At 50.0% G+C, this 22,770-nt stretch overlaps 8 protein-coding genes across 8 annotated transcripts; 4 read left to right on the top strand and 4 right to left on the bottom strand.

Moving 5' to 3' along the window:
- Window positions 1-922: 922 nt before the first annotated feature.
- On the bottom strand, window positions 923-2,574 carry ATNIH1004_001266 (cytochrome P450; the record flags this gene model as incomplete). Its single annotated transcript, XM_033565966.1, has 2 exons — window positions 923-1,353; window positions 1,431-2,574. The coding sequence occupies 2 exons, from the start codon at window positions 2,572-2,574 to the stop codon at window positions 923-925; spliced, it is 1,575 nt and encodes a 524-aa protein (XP_033431723.1).
- Window positions 2,575-3,236: 662 nt separating this feature from the next.
- On the top strand, window positions 3,237-4,258 carry ATNIH1004_001267 (class I SAM-dependent methyltransferase; the record flags this gene model as incomplete). The annotated part of the gene is made up of 6 exons (XM_033565967.1): window positions 3,237-3,253; window positions 3,337-3,590; window positions 3,665-3,809; window positions 3,874-3,978; window positions 4,025-4,125; window positions 4,179-4,258. 6 exons carry the CDS (start codon window positions 3,237-3,239, stop codon window positions 4,256-4,258), a joined length of 702 nt encoding a protein of 233 aa, XP_033431724.1.
- A 91-nt stretch (window positions 4,259-4,349) lies between these two features.
- On the bottom strand, window positions 4,350-5,597 carry ATNIH1004_001268 (ankyrin repeat domain-containing protein; the record flags this gene model as incomplete). Its single annotated transcript, XM_033565968.1, has 1 exon — window positions 4,350-5,597. The coding sequence occupies one exon, from the start codon at window positions 5,595-5,597 to the stop codon at window positions 4,350-4,352; it is 1,248 nt and encodes a 415-aa protein (XP_033431725.1).
- Window positions 5,598-8,033: 2,436 nt separating this feature from the next.
- Window positions 8,034-11,036, top strand: ATNIH1004_001269 (uncharacterized protein; the record flags this gene model as incomplete). The annotated part of the gene is made up of 6 exons (XM_033565969.1): window positions 8,034-8,509; window positions 8,582-8,942; window positions 8,994-9,359; window positions 9,414-9,488; window positions 10,328-10,750; window positions 10,821-11,036. The coding sequence occupies 6 exons, from the start codon at window positions 8,034-8,036 to the stop codon at window positions 11,034-11,036; spliced, it is 1,917 nt and encodes a 638-aa protein (XP_033431726.1).
- Window positions 11,037-11,456: 420 nt separating this feature from the next.
- Window positions 11,457-11,939, bottom strand: ATNIH1004_001270 (uncharacterized protein; the record flags this gene model as incomplete). Its single annotated transcript, XM_033565970.1, has 1 exon — window positions 11,457-11,939. One exon carries the CDS (start codon window positions 11,937-11,939, stop codon window positions 11,457-11,459), a length of 483 nt encoding a protein of 160 aa, XP_033431727.1.
- A 2,763-nt stretch (window positions 11,940-14,702) lies between these two features.
- Window positions 14,703-16,575, top strand: ATNIH1004_001271 (uncharacterized protein; the record flags this gene model as incomplete). Its single annotated transcript, XM_033565971.1, has 3 exons — window positions 14,703-14,949; window positions 14,999-15,528; window positions 15,589-16,575. The coding sequence occupies 3 exons, from the start codon at window positions 14,703-14,705 to the stop codon at window positions 16,573-16,575; spliced, it is 1,764 nt and encodes a 587-aa protein (XP_033431728.1).
- Window positions 16,576-16,787: 212 nt separating this feature from the next.
- Window positions 16,788-18,185, bottom strand: ATNIH1004_001272 (uncharacterized protein; the record flags this gene model as incomplete). The annotated part of the gene is made up of 1 exon (XM_033565972.1): window positions 16,788-18,185. The coding sequence occupies one exon, from the start codon at window positions 18,183-18,185 to the stop codon at window positions 16,788-16,790; it is 1,398 nt and encodes a 465-aa protein (XP_033431729.1).
- A 283-nt stretch (window positions 18,186-18,468) lies between these two features.
- Window positions 18,469-21,678, top strand: ATNIH1004_001273 (uncharacterized protein; the record flags this gene model as incomplete). The annotated part of the gene is made up of 5 exons (XM_033565973.1): window positions 18,469-19,019; window positions 19,073-19,380; window positions 19,685-19,710; window positions 20,133-20,203; window positions 20,271-21,678. 5 exons carry the CDS (start codon window positions 18,469-18,471, stop codon window positions 21,676-21,678), a joined length of 2,364 nt encoding a protein of 787 aa, XP_033431730.1.
- Window positions 21,679-22,770: the final 1,092 nt, after the last annotated feature.

The raw sequence follows: 22,770 nt of genomic DNA on the forward strand, positions 1-22,770 counted from the left end.
TAAAGTCCTGAAACTAGCATTCAGCGCGTACTGGGCGGTCTTGGATATCCCATGATCTGCAGCCCACAGGAGTGCGGACATCTGCCCATGCATTGCATTGAATTGATACAAAAAAGCGTTAGTTGTATTGTACAGGTGGCGGTTTGTCCTGGTTAATGAGTTTATATCTTGCTCTAGGGTTAAATAGCCTGCAATGCAGTATAAAATCTCGTTTGGTAGGTCCAGCAACTGTGGCATAACGAACTTCCTCGATCAATTATATTAGAGGTTGGGCGTTGAATTCGGATAACGTAGGTGGAAAGGAAGGTCACAATAATCTGAAAGAGATCTTCGGCATTTCCCCTGCTTAAGACGTACCGTGTTTATGTTATTGTTCGAGTTTTGAGGAGGTCTAAATTGATCGTATTCAGAAGGACGTTCAGTCCAACCCCTCTATGAGAGATATTGGGTATGTATACATATCTGTTGAATAGTATGGCCTTTGGTGGACCGGAATCAGGTGACTAGATCGGGGTAAAGCTTAAAGCCCCGCGGAGCACACAACAAAAATCAATTCGTTCAAATAAGACCTTTTTATCAATCGTACTCTATTTCCTCTTCGTGACTAGCTGAATATCTGACAATTTCATATGAGGTCCCGATATGGACTAGCCTATTCTGACGGTTATCAAGCCCCTCCCTTCTATCCCACAGCCAACACCTGATTCTCATACTACGCTACGCGGTATCCTCAACCGAATGCTGGGGGCCAAATGACCCAATACATAACAGACAACATGTGCTAATGCTTATGAGTACGTTCTTCCTGGTTCGACTGAGCGCATCTACTTAGGCCTACCATGTAGTGCATCATATTGGCAACTGCTACGAAACCGCCCTTGCCTTGAACATTCCCGCATAAATCACTTGCGAATGTAGTAGATCATGACAATCGCACCTTAGTTCCATCTAGGCTACACATTGTCAACCTTATCTTTCCATTCCACTCCTGGCCCCCACAATCCTCAATCTCTGTAAACGTTTGCACAAGCCGGACAATTGTATATTCTGCCACGGTTAAGGCATATTGTTGTCCAGCACAGATCCGCGGCCCGCCATTAAAGGGTAAATAGCCCCATCCGGGCCGGATCGTGTGCCAGCGGTCGGGGTTAAACTCCTCAGCGTCAGGCCCGAAAATATCTTCGCGGCGGTGCATGGCGTATACAGTGTAGGCAACACGCGCACCCCGTGGAATGAATATTGGGCTTTTCCCGTCTGGCCCGCCGCCAACAGGGAGGATGGTATCTCTGAGAGATTCTCGACCATTACCGGGAATGACAGGGTGAAGGCGAAGTGCTTCATGAGCCTCATTAACTTTGGTTCGCGTATGACTCATGGTGGACGACACGTAGAGCAGCAGCGATGGTGGAATGAAGGAGCGGATAACTTACATTCGTTGAGTAAATGACGAAGGAAGCTAAGCCCTCTGAGCGTATCGTATGTTGGGCGTTTTCCCTGGAGACCTTGCACCTCCTCCTGGAGCCTTTTCCACAGGTCGGGCCGCTTAGACAGTATCACGAACAGGTTGCTCAGTAGACTGGCAGTCGTGTCTCTGCCTGCTAGCAAAATATTCATCAGTTCGTTACGGAGGACCAAAGGATCGTCGGTCTCTTTGGCCAGCTCATCTAAAAACACGTAGGAAACGTTATTCTCTTTCTCCGCATCAAGTGTGCCCCTTTGGCGTCGGTCCAGCGCCCGTTTCACATATTGATCCACGTAGCTATGACAGAAACGACAAGCCTGTGAGAATAGCTTGTTTCGGTAGAGCCCTCGCAATGGGCCTAACCGGAAGCGCGTGGTCAGTCCATCTTGCGCCAAATCGAACTGAGTCCCAAAGTCATCCGACTTGGTTTGAACGTCCGTGCCGAGGCTGTTCACGGATTCGCCTAGGAGGAATTCAGTCACCGAGTCGATGGTTAGCTGGAAGAAAAGAGGCTGTAAGTCGACAGTGGTCTTTCGCGGGATGTGGGAAATCAGATGTTGCACATGCGTCTCAATGAGGCTGAGGTCAAGCAACTGGGCTTTCTTGAAGGTGGGTCGGATCATCGCCCGGGAATGCTTGGGGATATTAGCTAGGGTTGTGACATGAACTGGACGTATGTACTTCCTCACCTGCCACTGACTCCCGTCTGTAGTGAAAATGCCACTCCCTAGCAATGGCCCAAAAGCTTTCAGTCGCGATCCCAGAATATAGTCTTCAAAATGAGTCGACAGAACAGCCTTCACATTCTCGGGCTCAATAGTGAGGTAGATTGTTGACCCCATCGTCGAGACCGAATACGTATTGCCATATTGCTTGTACCGGTTCAATCCATCCTGTAGAAGGCGATCGCTTTTGGCAACTTGAATACGCTTGAGGAAGTATTGGATGCCGATCACATTTTCCCACTGCTTATATTGAGCTGGTGGGAGGCATCCGTGTGCTTTCTTGGTCTTTGACCGGGTCAGATGGAGGCGGAGGCGGGAATAGAGATAGAGCAGTGTACTTGCCAGAAGCAAGTGTGCCAATGCAAGGACGATAGATTCGGGACCCATGAAGACAATGTAGAACTAGGTTGACTGCCTAAGCCTGCAGTTCTGTTCGGGGTAAGTATCTGACGACGAGTATATGAAACACTGACACGGTATATGCACCCGGTAGTCCATGCTTGTGGTCAGCAGTCATTCTCAGATGCTGGGTCTTATGCTGACAGTCTGATATCTGGGGCATCTCTTCCCGAAGTTGTCAGATTAACCCAAGGTCCACCAGGCAGCAGCGTCACCCATTTTTGTCTGTGGGATTATTTCTGACCTCGGTATTCGCATACACCTTCATTCCAACGGGGGTGGATATTGAATTGAAGGCTAAGAAAGCCAGGTCATCTTCTAGTGGTCATGATATAGGGATGTAAAATATAAATTAGACAACAAATGAAGAAGGTAGAAAATAGAGAGAGAGAGGGAAAAAAAAAAAAAGGAAAGAAGAAAAATAAAAAAAATATTTATAAGGACTACCGATATTGAGATTAGGCGATAGCAAAATGACAGAACAAGATCCCTACATCCTCCAACGAGACTTCCAAGCCTCCTGCCGGTTTGTTCACTGTGCCCCGTCTACTGAGCCTCTGCTGATTCCAATAGCCTCAACCTTCAATCTTATTTATGGAAGGACTCCTTGGGATATATCATCCATCCCACTATCCCGCCACTTCCAGCAAATGGCCATGTGGCTGATGTAGGCACAGGAACGGGGTTTGTATATGTGACACAAGAGAGCTCCGATAAGTTATATATAATAATTTAATCTTACCGAAACAGGCTTTGGCTTGCTCAACTGCACTCTGAGCAGCAAAAAGAGTCCATCCGCATGGACGGGTTTGATATCGACATTACCCAATGCCCGCCGGCAGGATGGGTGACCGATAACATCCATTTTCGGCGGTGGAATGCCATCGAGCCACCACCTTCGGAGCTGCGTGGGCAATTTGATTTGGTGCATTTGCGGCTGGTCATGATTGGCATCAACAATGAGGATGTACCAGCCTTGGTTGAGAACTTGTCACTGCTGCTGAGTATGTGTTCCTTGCTTTAGGCCATTTCGCTGAATTTCGAGATAGTTTCTGACGGGTCTGCGCTCAACAAATAGAGCCAGGTGGCTGGCTCCAGTGGGAAGAGATGAACAATTTTGATAACAATATCGTAACTGTGGACGAATCGACCCCGAAAACTGCAATCGCAGAACTCCTGCAGTGGATGACCATCGGACCGAAGGAGCGCCGAAAGGGGAACGAGTACATGCTTCACTTCCCAATCGAATTTTGGAGATCCATGAACTGCTAACAGCATCTGCTGCAGATGGCGCTTAACGATTCCAGGTGTCCTTGAACAGCATGGATTCACAAATGTGAGGGTGGAAAATCACTCGGACCCACCGTACATGAGGAGGTGGATGACAGAGGTGTAGGTGCTCGATTGATTGAGAGATGACTGGTACTGACAATAGAAGCACATTCCAAACGTTGACGGAATTTGCCAGCAAGCAATTTTCTCGAGACTCTAAAGAAGCCACTTGGCTGGCGCGGACTTTGGCGGACGCCCACGAGGAATGTAAGAAAGGGGCAGCAATTCACATGGGAAAGTTAATCTGTTTGGCTCAAAAGGTTGGAGGCCTCTGAAGCATCGAAGGGAAAGGCTGCTGGATATCACACCACCTGTGGTCAGACAGATGACCGTGCAGTAGCGTCATCGCACATTCAGATGTAGATCAGTTCCCGTCACAGTGAGTGTGCGGATATATCCATTCCATGATAAAGAGAAGACAATGAAAACATTTAAAGTGCCACTCGAGATCGCATGTCCACCCCTCGCTGCAACAACAAGCGTACGACCTCTTCATGGCCACCCAGAACCGCCAAATGAAGACCATTATGCCCAGTGCTGTCACGGATATTGGCATCGGCACCATATTGCAAGAGGACTCGAACTGTGCGGGTATCACCGCTCATCGCAGCATAATGTAATGGTGTACGTCCCCATTGATCACACAAATCAGGACCGGCCTCATGCTCCAACAACATATGCACCAGGACTTGGTTCCCACTCGTGGTAGCTAGATGGAGTGGCGAACGCCCGTCCGTGTCCTTAGAATCAGGATCAAGGCCAGATCCAAGTAGTAACCGGACTATTGAGACATGATCCGAACGCACGGCCAAATGCAAGCTTGTGGATCCACTTGCGGTGCAGAGCTCACCCGTATCGAGTGGGTTGGACGTCCCCCGCACCGCAGCCGACTTCCTATGCTCGACCGAGACTTTCGCGTAGTGCTTGTCATCGACCTTATTTGATATCGATTGAGCGGTGATCTGCTCAGAGTGGGCCCGGCCACAACAGTTGCACAGGTCGAGCGGATAATGTCTAAGAGACAAGGGCCGCTGGGCGGCGGCTTCAGAAGTAACTGGGAGACAAAGACCGTCAACCTCATGTCTCGCATTCGGCTCTTGCGCCTCCGGCAGACACGTAACCTGGTGCGTCTGGGATTTCTCGCATCCTTCTGTCTCGCTCGAACGCGACATTCTGGTTTCTCCGACGGGTGGTAACCTGCCCTTATGGGCATTAAATGCATCGTAGTATTTTAGACCCATGAGTTCGGTTACATCGTCTATGCTGGCTTGGTGACTCAGCAGAAAGTCATCAGGCCACAAAGTTTCTGGGTCCAGCTGGTCCATAAGTGTCGCCGGAGTCCGTGGTTGATCGTCGAGGGCTGAGGTTGAGTGGGCAGCAACGTTCTCCGCGCAACCCATATCAGCCTCCAGCTGCAGCGACGTGCTTGAATCTTGGACAGCATTCTCCGCACCAGCCATGGTTGGTGGCTCCGATTCAACCTGCTGCTGGGTTGCTTTTTCCTTCTGCACTACCCGGGCTTGCATCAGAGCAGAGATGCACAAGGGTTTGACGGGAGACTTACACCTACGTCGTCTTCGCTGCGACAGTCGGTTCTGAATCCGTCGACGAGAAGCGCGGTCGGACAGATGAGACCAATCATCATCACCCACAATTCCCTCCCTGGGAGACTTATCCATCGGCGCGGCTCACTCTTGATGTAGTCCACAAGGCACTGCTTCCGATCTAGCCACGTGGTGCAGCAAAGCGGCTCTCGCATTACATCTATATATAAAAGACTACTCAGACCATGCTCACCGTGCAGATATTCCTTGTCGTACCTGTCCTTCCTAATTTCTTCTTTGGCCCTGTAAAGGATTAGGCTAATCTGAGGCCATATTCTGACGCTGGTGGATCCATGAATTAGTCAGAACCAGTCCCAGAAGCAGTAGATATGAAGAGGGGCGTGCAGTCCTTATTCTTCTAGGATAACCAAGAATAAGGAATCCTATCAGATCGTCGAATATATCGCCATTCTCTAAGCTCCTCTGACCTATATGATGGTTGGCGTGTAGACGATACACCAGTACCGCAGCTTTCCTATAGCGAGACATGTAAAAGCTCTTCCCCCCGAGTCCTTACAGGGTTCCTCCAAGTCAACCGAAGGAAGGGTAAATTACCTGTCAGGTTGGCTCTACCCATTGGACTCGGACTCGGAGTTGCCTTACGCAACTCCGCAAGCTCTGATCCCTGAGCGAGGCACCTCTTCGTGAGAGTTTTTTGTCGATTGGCCAGAAATCAGAAACGACTGCCTTCGGGCAGGGTGGTAGGTGTGATCGCTCACCTCTGGCCTTCGGGCGATTGAAACACCTTTGGGTGGGGTAGCACGGTGGATGATACCTGAAACATTTTGCTGCGCATGACCGCTTTCGGGTAGATGTTAAGCCAATCGTCCCGTTGCATCTCTCTCCTATACACTAGAGTAGTCCCTGGTATGTGCACACTCATGAGCCAGCCTTGGTCAGCATGTACAAAGGGGAAGCTTGGGCTGAGCTCCCTTTGACGGAACAATGGAACCTTGATAGCCAATGGCGTTGTGACTGATGACGCAAGGGTGGCTATGAAGGGATCAAAAGTTAACGAGTTTGATTGGTGGTTTTTTTACCGACAAGAGAAGAGAGGAAGTAGGCAACAATCCACGCGAGGTTATCAAACAGGGGGGTGGATCCCTCGGCCCGTTAGGGCTGGCTCCTGCCGGTCGTCGGTGCGTGACAGAGTCCGCCAATGAAAACGAGGGTTGGTACCCACAGATCCAATGATAGCCGCTGGCAGTCCACTGTCAGACTGTTGTCAGACTGTCAGACACCTCCCTTCCCCTCCTCCAGTGTCCCTTTTGGTAGGATAAGGGGCTCATTGGGGGCAGTGTCTTACCATCGTGAGTCTTCACGTGGTAGGGTATGAGAAGATCATTCCGGGAACAATCAGACCATTCTGGCAAGGGTACCGTAGCTCGTATCAGATTCGCGTACGATTTTATTGCAATTTTTGGTTCCTAGTGGCTGGTCCATAGAGCAGTTACACCACGTGGTTGCATAATCCAGGAATTGGGGCGTTTCAGTTTTTTTCTTTCGTTTTCTTTTCAGGGGGCGTATCTATTTACCCGCGTATGCCTAGAATACTTAGCTTGCTTGAATTGCTTTAGTTGCTTGGCCTGTACCCTTACATACCCGCCTAGATACCTGAGAATCCGTAGATTCTGTAAATTCTAAAACCGTCCATCTACTTAAATTGCTGAATCCTCAGCGAGGCAAGGTCTGCATGCCCTCGGGTCCCTTAGGGGCAACCCTAACGCAGCACGACTGGTACAATTCCTAGGAGCACAAATATACAAACACGCCCACCACAGGAAGATCAGGGAGGGCCTCAGTGTCTGATTGGCGAAACTTTTGTTCCAACGGACTCCTGTAGCTTGGCAAGGCTTAATCCAGCTTGACTTATCGGATGCAATCCGTTCGGCATCTCCGTAGCAGGAAATGGGGGCGAAATCTCAAATATCCTGCGTCAATACATGGTCGTGATCGACTTCCAACTCGTACTGGACTGCAGGCAATACGATGGTGATACCGGGGCGCGAGGTGGTCCGTCTTCTGTCACCCAAGGTTGCGTGTGTGTGAGGCTGACAATGGGCGCCTGCATTCTGCCATCCTTCTCATTTTTCCTGATACATACCAGAGCGGGAGCGGGGGACAGGGCGGCTGAACCAGTGGATGGGGAGCTTGTCAATAACCAGATAGGCGGAGGAATAATTCTGGTACGTAATATCTATCCCTCGGGCTTTTTGATGAACCCCACTCGCCCCCTCCACGATCTGACAGGGAGCGTTACCATATGTGTGCTCGGTCCCCAAGCTGACCAGGACGCACCTTGCTCAGAAGTCCTGCCAATTAACGATGGCATATGGCTCATATCTTGCACTAAAATAGGCACTGCGAGCTGTTTACTCAAAATGGTAAACCGAGCGACTAACGTCATCTGTTGCGCTAAAATGCGCGCTGGAGCGAGTGTTAAAACCCGCCATTTCTAATGAGGCCCGGCTTGCGGATTGTGTCTTTCCTGAACATCGCCGAGGAACAACCATGGCGTTACGGTACAGTCATTCCCACCCTCCCTCCTACAAGTCCGTGGATCTGAGTAGCCGCGTCGAAATCACCGATTCCGACTCCGAGCCCGGGTCTGAATCAGAGCGGTCCCCGCCTGATGCGGGATCGGCGGTTGATACATTCCTTCATGCGCACCCTCAGCCGGCCATCAGGGTCGCCGCCCCGCCTCAACTGCCCTACCCTGTGGTGATCCCTCAGCGGCGACCGGGCAACAAGGAAAGGGGGTTCGTCAAGGCATATGCGCCCGTTCTGGAGCAGTATGGCATCAGCCACGATGCCTTTCTCGACTTGATCCGCGCGTGTAATAAGGCCATTCAAGCATCCAAATGGCTCGTCGCGATTCAGGTCGCGGCGGCGGGGACGGGCTTTATCCCAAATAATATAGCCATAGGGGTCTCGATGGCCGTGCAGGTAATTGCTGGCGTGATCGCCCAGGCGGAGATCAAGTGGAAGTACGTTGACCCGCTCTGTGGCATGATGGACAGCGTGAATTTCTCCGTCTAACACCGTGGTGCCATCCGCAGAACCAACTCGTTCTTGGAGCGGGTGAACAATGAGTTCTTCCGGCCTCGCGGACTATGCTGCCTCCTCATGGCCTACAACCCAGTCGCAGCAGACCAAAAGGACAAGGTCGATGATACGCAGATTGTATCCAAATCCGTTCCCCCTTCCAGTGGCCGGGGGTTTGCTGCACGAGCCAAGAGAAATTTGCGCGACCCAGTGGCCGGAACCGCTGAGGGCGAAGAGAATCTCCCCGCGACGGTGGCTCCGTTAGTCTATCCGGACTATTATGACAAGAACCGATCGCCAGGAGAACAGGAAAAGAAAAGAAATAAAATTACCCGACTGAATGATTACTTCGACCGACGTGCTCAGGCACGCTATGTAAGTGTTGCGCTTTGTAGTATTGTTTTCGGCAGCCGGTAACGACTCTAGGCCACGGAGAGCAAAGAAGACGTTCTATCCACTCCCTTCCAGCCCTTCAAGAACCGATACCTGGACCCCAACCACCCCGCCAATAACGGCGGCTTGCTTGGTCTCCTCTCTGGGGGGCATCTCACCCCCAACCCGGAAAAGACCAAAGGACGCATGCAAACTGCCCTTGCCGCACAAGAGAAGGCCGTGAGAGAACAACAGGCCTTGGGCATGGCCCAGCTGCACCAGCAGCTACAGATGATGAATCTTTCCCCGGAACGGCAACGGGACTATGTACAAAAGTATCAGGATGCCTATGACCTGCAGTTGCAGCAGATTCAGCGGCAAGCAGAGTGGGTGGCGCAAGGGCAGCGTCGGATTACTCAGGTATACCGCATCATCCTGCCTCCGATCTGGGATATCGACTAAGGTTCAAAACAGAATATCCTCTACTTAATGATCGTCAATATGCCATCCGAAGCAGAGATGGCTGCAGCCCGCGAACAGCTCAATGTGGTGGGTCAGGATCAGCCCGTAAATAATATGACCGTCACAACGGTGAATGTATAGGTAGACTCTTCCTTTACTATCATGTGCCAGTGTGTTAGACGCTGCAGGAGCATATTCTATCGTAGTGTGGTGGAGAAATTGGTGTGGGAACTATTCAGATGTATGTAACGCTACACGGTGCTCCTACGCGCAGCGCCTGGAGTCAACGACCTGGCAACTACGGTTTACCTGCGATGGGGAGGCACAACGAAGAGGAACATCCACGGCATTCTAAAAATTACGTAAAGAAACCCCCTGAGATCGCAGATCACTTCATGGGAACTTTTGACGCAGTACTCTTCATGGCACTACCCCATAGCATGCAGTAGTCTGACATCCTTGAAGCTAGCAGGGTTCCAGGGCTGGGTGTCAGACCGCTAACAAGACAGTGTTGCCTAAAACCAAGGTTCATTGTTGATACTGTTAGCCCTTTCAATTGCTGCCTGTTGGTGCGGACGCTAGGTGGCTGTAAAAAAGCCCTAGGGATTTTCCTGTGGTCAAGAGACACGGTCATTCATATAGCTTTGCCTCCTTCGACCACCAATTCTGCCCGCTACTCGAGTATCCTATCAATACCCACCATGCTCACCGAACACAGTAAAGCTAGTATTGCCCAGATAGTTTTCTGGGTACCTGCTGTGATTCCCGCACTCATACTTCTCTTCCATCGTCATGGAGCACCGCGAGTGCCATGGGTGATTCTATTGCTGTTCTCGATCAGTTAGTCCCCCACACTGCTTTATACAACGGATCTGCTAATCCACCTAGTCCGTATAACCTGTGGAATTGTCGTGATTATCTTACAGAATAATCCAAGTGATGTGGGTCTGATTATTGCTGCACGTGTTCTCCTGAACGCTGGTGTTTTCCCACTGATTGCAGCGACCTTTGGCCTTCTACTGATCGTGTATATCTCTCCCGCTTACTCTCCCGGTCATCAGCATCGACAGGACATTAACAAGATTGTCAGGGTAATCCGAGACTTTCAAGGCGACAAGAAGATCCGCAATGCCTTCATCTTTCTCCGAGTGCTCTTTATCACGGGAATCGCCCTCGTAATTGCCGGTGGCTCCCTTGAGGGAAATTACTGGGATCCTCACGATGTATCCTTGGGATTTAAACTAACGAAGGCGGGGTACATCCTTGTCACCATCTTCGAAGCGGGTCTGATATACTTTCAGTGGTATTGTTGGAGGAAACGCGAGAGCATATCGTCTGCTAGCTGCACGGTAAATATCTTGCCTCCTTGGACATCATTGATGGACCGCATCATCTCTAACCTGTTCTGGTCTGCTCTAGGCACTTCAGGGAATGTTTGCTGCGATCCCTTTCCTCGTCGTCCGAATTGCCTACTTGTATCTTCCCGTGTTCCGGGCGTCCGATCCGAAGTGGAACCAGCTGACCGGATCGATTGCGCCGTATGTGGTTATGGGGCTGTTAATGGAATACATTGTGTTTATGATTTTCCTGGCGACAGGATTTTTGATCCCACCTATCAAAGTGGTCAATGCGTGACCGGTACCAATGGAGAAAGGACTATACAGGGCCAGTTTGGTTTACATGGTTGGAGCTGGTGCTGCGCATCGGTTGGCGGACAACTTTGGAATATCTTAGATTACGTATCGAACTCTTTCCACTACAACAGTGGCATATGACGGACAGCGTGTCATTTTCCCGTGGCTATCCTACTAAACTGTATTTGTCGCATTGGATCTAGGGCTTGGGACTGTGCTACCCGCTGGCGTTGGGTATTAGAGCTCTACTCCATTTCCAAGCACAAACCACGAGTTACCAGGCCCTGTTCCACAGAGAATACAAATCCACAGTTCTAAGCAGGGCCATCTTATCCTTCGTTCCTTTTTCCTGCATTTCTTCCCTTCTTTCCTTCTTAATCTTTCTCGGTCTCCCAACGAGGAGATTATTTCCTCTCTCATCTCATTGGTCGTCCATATCCTCATTGCATAATCTATCCGCATGCTCATTCTTCTCCCTCGGAATCCAGATATATTTCACGTCTCCCACCTCATCCAACCTATCATCAAGATCGGAAGCTTCCTCAAGAAGATCTCGATTCGCAACCTCGTTGCCCGCAGCATTGGTCCATCCGTTTCTGGTCCACTTGTAAATCCAGTTTGTCATACACCCGATCGCATATCTGGAATCCGAATAGATCGTGACATTTAGATATGGCTGTGTGTCTAGCTCTTCCAGCTTTTCCAGGGCTAGCTCCAGTGCAAGGATGATGGCTGTGATTTCGGCCCGCTGGTTTGTGGGTGCGGGATATAGGGGTAGGGATCTTGTCCAAGAATCGTATCTCCCATTTCTTTTCTTGATAATGGCGGCAGCAGCGCCTATTGCTCCTGGTCGTCCGTTGCCTCTACAGCCACCGTCGGTATAGATTTCCATGATGTAAACCATGCTGGCGAGGTGGGCTAGACTCGAAGAGAATGCGATGGTTCGGTGTCATGCACAAGTATGTACGGTCTGGAGGTTTAACCAGCTTTCGTAGGAGCATACTGAGTATATATGTTCTATGGGGCCATACTTACATATACGTGAATATTTCTTTCACTTGGGTCTTTGGTGCTTCTACTCACCTCCACTGTTGATGCTTTAATGTCGATTTGAGCTTCCTGGAGGTTATGGTAGGGGAAGGAGAGAGTTGGAGCGAAGTATTGACTTAGAAGTTAAGTTGCTTAGAATAAATGTTAATAGAGCTTTGTCAAAGTCCTTATAACACGATAGGTGGTTGTACAAGCAAACTGAGGTACGAGGATCTGTTGGGTAGCTCATCCAATATTAGGTGTTCCCCTGGACTAGAATGCCAAGTGTGGAGACGTTGATCACGCCCGAGTGGGGCATGGGTTTGAGTCACGTGATGCACCAACGAGCTGAAGGTATGATGCGCTTAGAGCCCTAACACTTGTGTGTATGAAGCATTGAGTGAGCCGTCAATTAGCTGTAAGATGGATCCGATGAAACATGATACTCCAAAGGATAAGGCAGAGAGACTGGAGGAAATATGGCTCCTTTCTCAGATTAAAACCTAGAGCTGTCCTCACATTAAGCGGAGCAGATCCCTGCCTGTAGTAAAATTCAGAATGTCAGGAGTAAGTCGTATCAGGTAAGGTGCGAATAGGCTTCACAGATAAGGCAATGATGTTTCTTGACAGACTTTATTAGAGGGCAAGGGCACTCTAGAGGGCCATGGTGTGGCTGTACTAGCTGGTGCCAGTTTACTAATTAGTCTAGGTGTGCTATAGAGAGATGCAGTCTTGTAAATAGGTTTAGATAATTATTATCAGGCTGAGTTTAGGCACATGCGAAATAATTTACATTGAACGTTGTAACCTGATATCGAATAGCTAAGTCTTGCTTCCATAAAAGTATATGGAAGAACAAGTAAACGCAAACCAAAGCCACAGCGTCGAAATACATCAAAAGGTCGGGCTGGACAATGCGGTACCATAAAAGAGGAGATTGAGAACTATCAGATTCAGGCAAATTTAAGGAACCTGCCACAACTATGAAGTATGCATGAAGTTAAAGAGGAACCTTGGGTCTGAAAATGTCTAAGGCCGGAGCAGAGGCAAATTTGAAGGCACATATCATTCATTTATATCAAAGATCCGAGCAAATTTATTATGTCAGACTGTGATCCAACAACAAATCTCTGGCAACTATTCGATCTATAGGAATACTAACAATCTCTAAATGAGCCCTGTGTGATCACCAATGAATGGAACAAAGACTCCTCTATAACCCATTCAAGTCAGAAAATTATACTAGCACCTAAATTGAACAATACGCACTAGCGGCTTGTAGAAAAGGGGTTTCAGAAGATTCCACGAGAGCTTTACAGTTATCAAAAGAAAAGCAACTATAGGTATGGCTTTCACTTGTTCAATGGACATTGTCCTGGGTGTAGTAAATTGGTTGACTCAAACAAACGAACAAATAAGGGGGTTACTGAAGACACCTGTCATATTTCAATACCTTAAATATGATATGACTCTACCCGTTTGGCCACTCAATTCAAATTAACTGTCGGTGAGAGCTATTTCTGAACAGAATCTTCACCGAGCCATGTAGTACAAGCAAGTTGTTGAGATTCTTGGCGATCTTCTTGGGATAAACAAGGCTCTTCTCGACGACGAGCTGCAAAGTCTGGAGGGAATATGGAAGCACACTGTAAGATGAGATTTTGCAAATGTGCTGCGCCATCCGTGTTAAGCACTTCTCCTTAATTCCTGAACCTGGGCTGGGGGGTAAATAAGCGTAATCGCTATACACACCCCTGCCCTATATTCTACTGCTTACTCTCAACTGTAAACGCCCCATATGACCCTTATCTAAAGAGATATATATCCACAGCGAATGTAGGAGAAAATTGCAAGTGGTCATAACTGCACCACTGGGTGCATTCGCAATAGTCTGAAGCACGTCTGGGAAGTCTTTCTGTAGCTGAGTGCCAGAAATCTTGGATTTGGCCAACCTAAAAATTTGAATCTACACTGGCAAACTGGTATGTAAGCTTCCACTGGCTCGGTGGACTTATTATTGACTGTTGAATAGTGAGACGGCATTCGATGGGCCAGTTCTTGCAATACTCCTTTAGTCTCTTGTGACCACTATCCTCTGACTGCAATCAGGCATTTTATTCGAGAACGACTATCGTTGGTAAAATGCAGTTGAAGCCGACAGAGCTATAGGGTGCTCTCGTACTATGAGATATTGCTATCGCAAGCTAAGTGGAGTTTTGCCAGGAACTATAAAGGACAAGCCGTATAACTCATATCTGGCTACTTGGTGGTCGAACTAAATACACATCCAGGCTGCAGGATAGAGACAAGAAGGCTTGGCAATGGGCACCACAATGTTGCTGAGAGATGGGAAGCTGTCTGGAAGCTGCCCACAGCTTCAATTTTACCCGCTGTGTACCATGTCAGATAGCATGTCAGATAGCATGTCAGATAGCATGTCAGATTCTGACACATCGTATGATACGGCGATGATTGCCTCTTCTGGGTAGATGGTGCCTACACTACTACGCCACAGCCTCTTTGGACCTTGCAGCTATCATTGCTAAATGCAATTGGATAGCCTCTCTCATCCTAGGCGCAGAACGAGTAGCAGAACGAGTAGTGTTCTGAAGCATAGCATCGCCTTATCTCTGGGAAAATGCGGCTTTTCCTTACGGCGATTTTGCCTACAGCCGTCACTGCAAAGTTGCAGTGTCACTGCCAGCCTTCTGATCCATGCTGGCCGTCTCTTGCGGCCTGGAATCGGTTGAATACTTCGGTTGATGGAAACCTGCAAAAATTGAGGCCAATTGCAGCCATCTGTCACGACCCGGACTACAATGAAAGTGCCTGCCGTTATTTGCAGTCTCAGAGCAGTAATTCGTCGTACCTGTCAAACCAGCCAAGTACTGTCCCGTATCAAAGCAGAAGAACGCATGACTTACTGGTTACTAGGTGCGCTGCAGTGGGAGAATTGGTCAGCATGGCCTACTCACGATGAAGAATGCTACCTGGAGACACCCAGACAAACACCCTGTAGCCAAGGGCGCATCTCTCCCTACGCTGTGATCGCGCAGTCAGCTGCTCACGTCCAGGCTGCTGTGCGATTTGCCGCGCAGCATAACATCAAAATTACAATTCGCAACACTGGACACAGTTTCATGGGGCGATCAAGTGCGCCAAACTCACTACAGATCAACGTCCATAACCTCGACAACATTCAGATTCAGGACTCCTTCGTGCCTCAGGTGCCTGAAGACATTGATCCTCCGTCAGGGATTCCCGCAGCTACAGTTGCCGCCGGGGTTCAAATGCATAGTGCTTATACGGCTTTGAACGCTAAGGGAGTAACTATCCCAGGAGGATCATCCAGCACAGTTGGCGTGGTTGGAGGGTTTCTTCAAGGAGGTGGACATGGAATTCTGGGATACAAGGCCGGGATGGCCTCTGATAATGCTATAGAGTTCACGGTCGTGACAGCAAATGTAAGTCCGTAACTCGAACCCTTATTAGCGATTTACCTCAGGCTAACACTTGGCGAATAGGGCTCCATCATCACTGCCAATGCACATCAACATCAAGATCTGTTCTGGGCTCTCCGCGGAGGAGGAGGGGGTACTTGGGGTGTCATTCTCAATGCCACTATTCGCACATATCCAGATTATCCAGTCACCGTGGCGGTCATAGAATACAACACGACATCCCCAGATCCTCGGTTTTGGGCTGGCGTGGAAGCCTGTCACCGGCATGTTGTGGGAATCAATGAGCAAGGCGCGACTGGGTACTATTATATTACCCCGTATGCTAGTGTATCATCGTCCGCTAGCAACAGTACCATTGCTTCGTTCCGATTGTACCTTTACTTTGTCGGCCAGAAAGACGCACAAGTTGTTCAACGCACTATCAGCGATATGCTGGGCGATATCCGGAATGCCACGGCTGTTCCACTTGCTGTGAAGGTGATCCCTGTACCTAGCATTACCGGGCTTCTTTTATACACGTTCTCAGGCGCGGACAGTGATGGCGCTTTGGTCCTCCTTGGATCCCGACTGTTGTCTCGCTCATTCTTTGCCCAGCCACATCCTGCGGCAGCCAGACTCTCCCATACCTTGTCGCAGCTGCGGCTCGAACAGGATGAGTACATTATGGGCAACATAGTGGCAGGAGGCCAAGCGACCAAAAACAGAAACCGCACCAGCAGTGCCCTGAACCCTGCCTGGCGCGATACAGCTATACACTTGCTTTTCACCCGCTTATTGTCAGCCAGCGACAGTCTCGCTAACCAGCAAACCGTTTCCCGCAAACTAACTTTGGAGGACATGCCGCTGCTAGAATCGCTTGAGCCCGGGCCAATGGCGGCATATTGCAATGAGGCAAATGCCTATCAACCAGGGTTCCAGAGCGCGTTTTGGGGCAAGAACTATAAGAGGCTACTGGAAATCAAACAGCTAGTAGACCCGGATAATCTGTTTGTGTCGAGGCTGGGAGTTGGCAGTGAGATGTGGGATGAGAACGGAATCTGTCCGATATAGCATTGGGTTCCTGGGAACACAAGTGTCCATGGGATACTGTATGTATATAAGTTTCTGGCACTCTACAGACTTAGAAGCAGGTATGAGAATACTCGCTTGCCATAGAGCTAGCTCCTTTTTAATATTCACGACCTAATTCGTAGCAACCCATTGACATGCCATGAATGGTAACAGAGAGCCCAGGCCATAATCATCATTGAATTGGAACACTGCTACTTATGGATCTTGTACTCATTTACTCGGCTTATCAGATCTTCCAAATCCTCTTCGGTCCTCCCAGCCAATACCAACGACGTTAGGCTAAACCGAAACATTCCCAGAGGCCCTCCTCGACTCTCACACCAGCCGCAGACGACAATCCTTCCAGCCAGGAGCTCATCTGCGAACTGTTCCTCAAACGTCTCACGGTTGCACGTCAACCCTAACGGAAAGTATAGTACTGCCTCGCTGAATCCCAATCGCTCGTAAAAATGCCTCTTCAGCAATGGTAACTGATAGCTTGCCGTGACTCTTGGGTTCAGATCAATGACAAGCTGCTGTCCATCGTTGGCCTGGATCACATCAATGCCGCATGGACCGAAGTACCCACGCTCGTGTAGGGCCCGCGCAACGGTCTCGACTATCGATGCATGTTTCCTTCCCGCTTCAACTTGATCGGCATACGAGATGCGGCTGCCGTACCATTGGTGCTTCTCGCTCATTTGTTGTCGGCCGACGCCCAGGAAGACTGGTCTTCCAGACTTGGTCACAAAGAAATTGACACCCTCGCAAGTGTCAGTCGGTATATGTTCCTGTATTATAATGCCATTTGTTGCAAGGGATGGATTGGACTCTGTGAGCTGAAGGATCAATTTCTCGATCTCAGGACGGAGGACGCTGACTGTCTTCTCGAGGTCCACCTTATCTTGCACGATGAAAACACCTTGTCCGGCGAAAGCTTGAGGAAACTTGAGGACAAATGGTAACTCATGCTGTTGGATTACGTCCAACATACGGTCCACTTCCCGGCGAACCAAATCGGGGTTTCCAAGCTTACTGGGATGCAACTGTGTTTTCACAATCTCGGTGCGTGGTGTAGGAACGCCCTCCAACATAGCAAGTCCCACCTTGGATTGTAAATCATAGTGCTGATAGGGGTCGACAGTGTGTGGCAAGTGGAGCAGACCATCCATGGGATGCAGGACTACGAATTGTTTGTCGTCCCCGCGCACCGTAATATCGGCTGGTCCGCGCACAAACGAGAGCTGCGGTCGCTGGGCCGGAGACAGGGCATTGAAAACCCTTGCTGCGGCGTCGTGATAGCTTGGGCAGGACTTAGCCTGTGGTGTGTCGATGTCGAACAATATCAGTGGCGAGTTCCCAGTCACGAACCCGTACGACTCTGGGCCGACTAGGAGGCAACTTCGGGCTGCCACGTCGAGACTAATGAAGGTGGCCAGAGGGCCCTGGATGGGGAAGGTTTTCGATTGGGGAAGAGCTTCCGTCAATGGTCCATGGGGGGAAGGAATTGCATAGACGAAGACTAAGTCGCCAACATTAGGATTGTCAATGGCATAAAGATCGCGGAGTGTATAGTCCAGGGTTACAACTGGGGCGCTGATCGAGCCCATGATGTAGTAGCAGGAATTTCAGCACCGCTAAGGTAGTCAGAAGATTGTAGGTTTGTGACAGTGTCATAAGTAGTTACAGCCCCATTGGTACACCAGGAGTGGTCCAATATATGGACACCAAGTTGCTTTCCACGCGGTCATCCGGTTGTGACTAACAAGGTGCTGTCTGACAATCTGACATATTTAAGCTACCCAGATCTCTATCTCCTCAGATACCATTTCACTATTTTCTTTGTACATACCATCCCATACGGTCTTTTTTTTTTTTTTGCCAGCAGCAACTATGGTAGCCATCACCACTTTACCGTCCGCGCAACGTGCCCTAACGGCAGGCCCCAACGGAGAGTTCATTCTCTCCCACAATGCACCAGTAGCAGAGCTTGATCCCGACTCGGTCATCATTAAAACGTCAGCTGTCGCTCTTAACCCGGTAGATACTAAGATGATTGGCGACTTTGTTACACCTGGGGCAATCTTTGGGTTTGACTGTGCCGGGAGAGTTGTCGCCGTTGGAGCCAACATTTCTCATCTCGCTGTCGGTGACTTAGTCTGTGGCAGCGCAGATGGTATGAACCGGGCCAATCCACGAGGCGGTGCTTTCGCAGAGTATGTCTCATTGCTTGGAGACATGACGCTGCGAATTCCGGAGTTCACTCTACCGCTCGAAAATGCGGCTTGTCTTGGGACCGCGCTGGCTTCCGGATGTATGGCTCTCTTCCATAGCCTGGGTATTTCGCCCCTACTACTGGAAAAGCCAGCTGTAGAGCCTTTCCCAGTGCTTATCTATGGAGGAAGTACGAGCACCGGCACCATGGCCATCCAATTAGTTAAGCTGTGCGTTTGAGCCCCCCCTTCTCTTCACGACTATTTAATTAACAACAATCCAGCTGCGGGCTACACCCTATCACTACTTGCTCCCCCCAGCGCTTTGAGTTCGTCAAGTCCTACGGTGCTGAAGCAGCCTTCGATTATAAGTCACCCACTTGTGGGGAAGAGATCCGCCGCTACACGGGGAACACACTTGCCTATGCGATGGACTGCATTACCCAAGAACAGTCCACTAGGATCTGCTACGCTGCCATAGGTCGTGCAGGTGGCCGCTATGTCGCCTTGGACCCCTACCCCGAACGCGCTGCAACACGCAAGGTCGTTAAGCCCGACTGGATCCTCGCCACTGCTATCACTGGCCGCGGATGTTCGTGGCCGGCGCCGTACGGAAGAGAGGGTGATTCTACGCTACGCGACTTTGGAAGGCCAATTTTTCTGGGGCTCCAGAAATTACTACATGAGGGGAAAATTCGATCTCATCCACCAAAGATTTGCGACGGTGGGCTGAAGGCCATCTCTGACGGGGTTAGTTTGATCAGACGAGGCGAGGTGCGAGGAGAGAAATTAGTTTACCGAGTATAGGTACAGTTAAAAATCAAATATACAATCTGTCTAAAGCCTAAGTCACTTTCACGCTCATTACTCATGTTCCTCATTCGATGGTTATGTAGACCTGGGACCCGATGAATGTAGGAATGTGCGTGTCTGACGGACGCAGCTGACATGCTGACATTAAGCTCTTACCACGGACAAAAAGACTATAGTTGCATTGCCTTACCCATCAGTTTGCCCCTGCCAGTCAGAGCGGTGGGAAAAAAAAGTCATTCATTATGAGATTTACTCCGTTTCAACGTATTTTGGTTCTTGCAGCGGTGGAATCCTATGGTTTGCTGCGTCTACTACCGCCATCCTCACGCTTTCCGGCAAGCTATCTCACAACATACATTGCCCTCTGGGTCCTGTGCGCTTTTCTCGCATTATGTTACCACGTTTTGGTTTATCACCGATGGTTTTCACCGTTAAGACATCTTCCCGGTCCCGAGGTACCCTCCCCCCCCTTTTTTTTTTTTTTTTCTCTCCCCTGCAGCCTAGGACAAGAGCTGAGTATCGACGATCCAGAGGGGTAGCTGGTGGAACGGGCAGGCCAAACGCATCTACACCGAGGGCAATGGTTTCCCAGCGAGTGACTGGTACGTCATACCTAGAGCGCACAATCTCGACAGCATGAAAAGCTGACAAAGTGTCCGATGCATCCAGGCTCAACTCAACCCCCCACAAGCATATGTTCCGGTACTTGGGTATCCTCAACAGCGAGCGGATTGTAGTCACCTCACCGGAAGCCCTGGCCGAAGTTTGTACCAGGAACTATGACTTTCCGAAATCTCGGCAAGCCGCGCTCGTGGCTGGCGACCTGCTGGGGCGCGGCCTCGTTCTGACGGACGGTGACGAACACAAACACCAGCGAAAGATGCTTCTCCCCTCCTTTTCGAGCAAGAACATTCGGGCCTTGTATCCCGTGTTTTGGAGTAAGGCGCAAGAGGTCACAGCGGCACTCACTGCGGTCAACAGCACTCTGGCCGATGGGGAGGAAGGAGTGGAGATTGGGGAATGGGCCTCTCGCGCTGCCCTCGACGTCATTACGCTTGCAGCCCTGGGCTTAGATTTTGGCGCCATCCGTGACCCGAATACCCCCTTAAACAGGGCTTACCGCCAGGTCTTTGAGCCTACTCGTCTCTTCCAGTTCTTCTCACTCCTGAAGCTCGTCATCCCTGCCTGGGTGGTTCGGCGCATCCCCATCCAACAGAACCGTGAGATTATGCGTGCCGTGGACCGCGTGCGAGAGACCTGTCGCCAGCTCGTTCACGCCCAGCGCGAAGAGATCGCGCGCAAGGATACCTCGCGGACGGACTTGTTGAGTCATATTCTCCGCCGAAGCGGCGCCGCACTCGATGAAGCGGCCGCAGTCGACCAGATGATGACATTCCTCGCCGCGGGTCACGAAACCGTCTCTGTGGCCATCACTTGGGCGATCTATATGTTATGCCGGTATCCAGAATACCAAATCCGCCTCCGCGCCGAAATCCGCGAGCTCCTGCCCGGGGGGTTGGATGGCGACGCGGGGGAGACCAGCAACCTCGCCATGGCAGAGACGCTTCTCGATCGCGCCGTGTGGTTGACCGTCTTCTGTAACGAAGTCCTTCGCTACTGGCCTCCGATTCCGCTGACCGCGCGCGAGGCCGCTCATGATACCACCCTGCAAGGCCAGTTCATCCCGCACGGCACCAAGATTATTTTGACCATTGTTGGGACCAACCGCGACGAGCGGCTTTGGGGTGCTGATGCTCGTGACTTCCGCCCGGAGCGATGGCTATCATCCTCGCCTACGGAAAAGGACGGGAAGAAACTCCATCTGGATGCCACGGGTGGTGCGTGCAGTAAATACGCCAATATGAGCTTTAATCATGGGCCCCGGATGTGCATCGGGGGGGAGTTTGCGCGTGCCGAGATGGCGTTGATGGTGGCAGCCTTGGTAGGACGATTCGAGTTTGCCTTGGTTAACGAGGCCATGCAGGACGAGAAGTCTATCAAGCTGTCTGGGGGAGGGTTTTCTGTCAAACCAGTGGACGGTTTGCACGTCACGATGAGGAGAGTCGATGGATGGTAAATTTTCGAGCACACGGTGCCTACTACTCCGTTTTATGGCGGCCTCATCCTGTCCCCGTTCCCTGTTCTGGCATGTTTGGACAACACCACCTGTGAGATACCTTGTATAGAATTATTCTACGGAGGGGATGGGATAATCATCTGCCCTTGTATAGAATGTTGATGTCAAAAAAATCACCGATATTCTCGGATTCAGCCACCAACTGCTGTTCTTTGTATGAGATTTTATATGGCCCGATACCAGATCTAATTGGCTTGGCAGCATATTTGGTGGCTAATTGACGGAACTACTGAGTATCTTGGCTAAGAGAACCTTCCCATCTATGCCAAATGATCTCGACCCGTGGAGAAGCCGATCAAAGCATCGGATCTGTTTCGGCCTATAAAGACGGAGTACATTCATTAGATTCGGAGAATCAGGCCTGTTGCCCATATCGTTGCGGACCATCTAGTCCTAGGGACATTACCATTAGAACGATTTCCCGCACCTTCAATAGTTGAAAATTGTTTGTCATACCCCTCTGCATCAGAAACTCTGACATAGACTATTCCTTGGCCTCTGGTTGTTCTCCTATACGCTATCGTGACGCACCCTGATAAAGAACAGCCGTTCCTTTATTTCCCCGTCTTTACAGATCACTACTTAGCGGAAAGAACATCTTCGCTATGGTTAGGGACATTTGCTCTTTTATCTTGTGGGTCCTCCAAATGATACCTCCGGCATCTCTTGGATGGGCTACCAGGTATATATATATTTGCACGAGCTATATGATCGTTTGGTAGAAGTCACCCACCACAACGATAAGTCCTTGCTTACAGAGGCAAAGTTGAGCATCATTAATCTCATTTTACCACGTTTATTCCAATCCCTGCTGGAGATATCCAGTTCATTGAATCTTCGAGATAAAGCAGAGAATCCAGTAACGTTCAACCCCTAGCTAGGGCTTCGGCGTTTTGCGTGACCGCCTTCATTGATTCTGCCCTTCGGGTGTGTAGAATGGGCAGGCGGTCAGTGCCCATTCTCGTAAATTTCATTTTCGCGACTTGCAACATCGGTCTCATCGGTCTCGTAGTTCCGAGCGGACGTGATATA

The sequence above is a fragment of the Aspergillus tanneri genome, assembly GCF_003426965.1.
Source record: "Aspergillus tanneri strain NIH1004 chromosome Unknown AapTan_2_pilon_pilon_pilon, whole genome shotgun sequence".
In the NCBI taxonomy this organism is placed as follows: domain Eukaryota; kingdom Fungi; phylum Ascomycota; class Eurotiomycetes; order Eurotiales; family Aspergillaceae; genus Aspergillus; species Aspergillus tanneri.